The sequence below is a fragment of the Triticum urartu genome, chromosome 6A (assembly GCF_056163025.1).
Source record: "Triticum urartu cultivar PI428250 chromosome 6A, HENAU_Tu73, whole genome shotgun sequence".
Classification (NCBI taxonomy): domain Eukaryota; kingdom Viridiplantae; phylum Streptophyta; class Magnoliopsida; order Poales; family Poaceae; genus Triticum; species Triticum urartu.
Window position 1 is genome coordinate 544,011,851 of NC_141878.1, and position 2,156 is coordinate 544,014,006.

The window sequence follows — 2,156 nt, forward strand, 5'->3', positions numbered from 1 at the left end:
GCCGCCCGCCAGTGGCCCTTCCTCGCCGGCCGTCCGGCGCCGTCGACCGGAGCTGTGCAGCCCTCCACGGCGAGGTAGCCTCCGTCCTTACTCCCGCCTTCCTCCTCTTCCATCCCTGAGTACAGATTGCTTGCTAGTAGGTGGTGTATTTGGGATAAATTGTGTACAGATTGACTGATAGTACAGATTGCTTGCTAGTACAGGTTGCTTGTGCTTCTGTTGTGAATGGAGCCTATGTAGTACCTTTCTAACGTGAATTTAGTTGACATTGATTGCTTGCTATGTTCTGCTATGGATAAATTGGAAGATGTTTACATATTGTACAACTATTATACATGTGGCAGGGTATTAAAATTATTTTGCTTGATTGAAGAATGACTGAAAAAGCGGTGTGGGATGATGCACGTCTGAAGAAAGTCATAGAAATATTCAGAGAAGAGGTTGAGAATGGGAATAGGCCCTTAGGTTATTTTACTAAGAAGGGCTGGGACAATGTTATCGAGAAATGGGAAGCAAGAATGGGAAAGAAGTATCCCAAGGATAAATTCAAGAATAAATGGGATGCAATAAAAAATGACTATGTGTTTTTCATGGAGTTGAAAAATGAAGCAACCGGGCTTGGATGGGATGATGCAAAGAGAACCGTTGTTTGCCCTCAAGAATGGTGGGATGAACATGTTGTGGTAAGTGTAGCAACTTTTTTTATTTGGCATGCTTTTCAATGATTGCATTACCTGATTTCTACTTTCATTTTCAGAGATGCCAAGAGAGGATGGGAAAGAAATGCAATCATTTGATGTTCAAACGAGCGGGTCCGAAGCACCTTGAAGATTTACATGTCATATTTCACAAAGTACATGTCACAGGGGCTAGTGCTTCTTGTGCTGGAGATATATCTTCTGATGAATCAAGTGATGATAATGCGGTTCCTTTGAAGAAACCCGATGATATTGATGAAATGAAGTTGGCATCTCTGAGGAAACCGAAAGCAAGCAAGAAGCGCAAGCAACCTTCAATAAAAAATGAGGAGAAGGAAGAGAAGAGTCCCTTCTTACGATTGTACAAGCAGACATGTGAGAAGATAGAAAGTGGAGTGGAGAAGATAACCTCTAGTGTTGAAGCATCATCGGCTCCTCCTCCAACCAACCTTGTCCCTACCATTTCGGAGGTTATGAAGTTGGTGAAAGATTGTGGTGTGAAAGAAAAAACCGCTCTCATGCACACAACCCTCACTCTTATAGTGAAGCCTGACTTTAGGGAAATCTTCAGTCTTCTTGAAACAAAAGAAGGGAGGCTTGATTATCTGGAGAGGGAGCATCAGAAGTAGATGTTGAAGCACGTGTTGTGAACCATATGTACTCATGTTGTTGAACTACATTTGCTTTCAGTGTAGAAACTTATTTTCTTATGTTGTGAACCGTATTTGCTTGTGTTGTGAACCTTATTTGCTTATACAATCATATTTGCTTGTGTTGTAAGGGGTCCCAAGTTTCTCACCTCGTATGCAAAAGCATATCATCATTGCTTGCATGGCATTGCACAACTTCATTCGTGATAGCAAGTTGAGTGATAATTTTTTTGATAAATGTGATGCCGATGATGAGTATGTACCTCCAGTGCTATGACGGGAAGTAGCACCAACACAAGCGGATCCCGTTGAAGAGGAGGAGAACGAAGATACCATGGATACTATTCGTAGTAGGATAGCCGATGGTTGTCTTGCGATAGCAACATAGGTTAGCTATCTTGATGGAGGTCATCATCATGCGAACCATATGTATATTATATGGTGCATGCCTTTTGTTATATAATTATGGGGTCAATATCTATTTATATATAATATGTAGTATGCAACTTGGAAGTATAATCGTTGAATTCGTATGTGTTAGCTGTGAATCATCTAAATTGTCATAATTTTTCTTTGCAAAACGGTCGTTCTATTGCCTACCAATGTATATATCACTATTTTACGGTCAAGTTGCACATAAAAATATTGAATTATTGTCCAGGGTCATTACAGACAATTCACAGTCAAATCTGCAGTTTCACAGCTGTTTTAGCCAAACGACTTCCAGCTTTTCCACAGCTGAAAGTTCACAGCAGCTTTTTCACAGCTCACAGCTCATAACAGCTTTTACAGAGGCTGTGTTTGGTTG

General features: G+C 40.9%; 1 protein-coding gene across 1 annotated transcript; it reads left to right on the forward strand.

Annotated features, from left to right (window-relative positions):
- The first annotated feature begins 374 nt into the window (after positions 1-374).
- LOC147966189 (uncharacterized) lies at positions 375-1,327 on the forward strand. Its single transcript, XM_087527138.1, has 2 exons — positions 375-683; positions 758-1,327. The coding sequence occupies exons 1-2, from the start codon at positions 375-377 to the stop codon at positions 1,325-1,327; spliced, it is 879 nt and encodes a 292-aa protein (XP_087383264.1).
- The last annotated feature ends 829 nt before the right edge of the window (positions 1,328-2,156 follow it).

Excerpts from the sequence above, each read along its gene's own strand:
- LOC147966189 (XM_087527138.1), top strand. The coding sequence starts at position 375 with ATGACTGAAAAAGCGGTGTGGGATGATGCACGTCTGAAGAAAGTCATA. Across the intron at positions 684-757 it reads GGTGGGATGAACATGTTGTG|AGATGCCAAGAGAGGATGGG; the intron begins GTAAGTGTAGCA and ends TTTCATTTTCAG.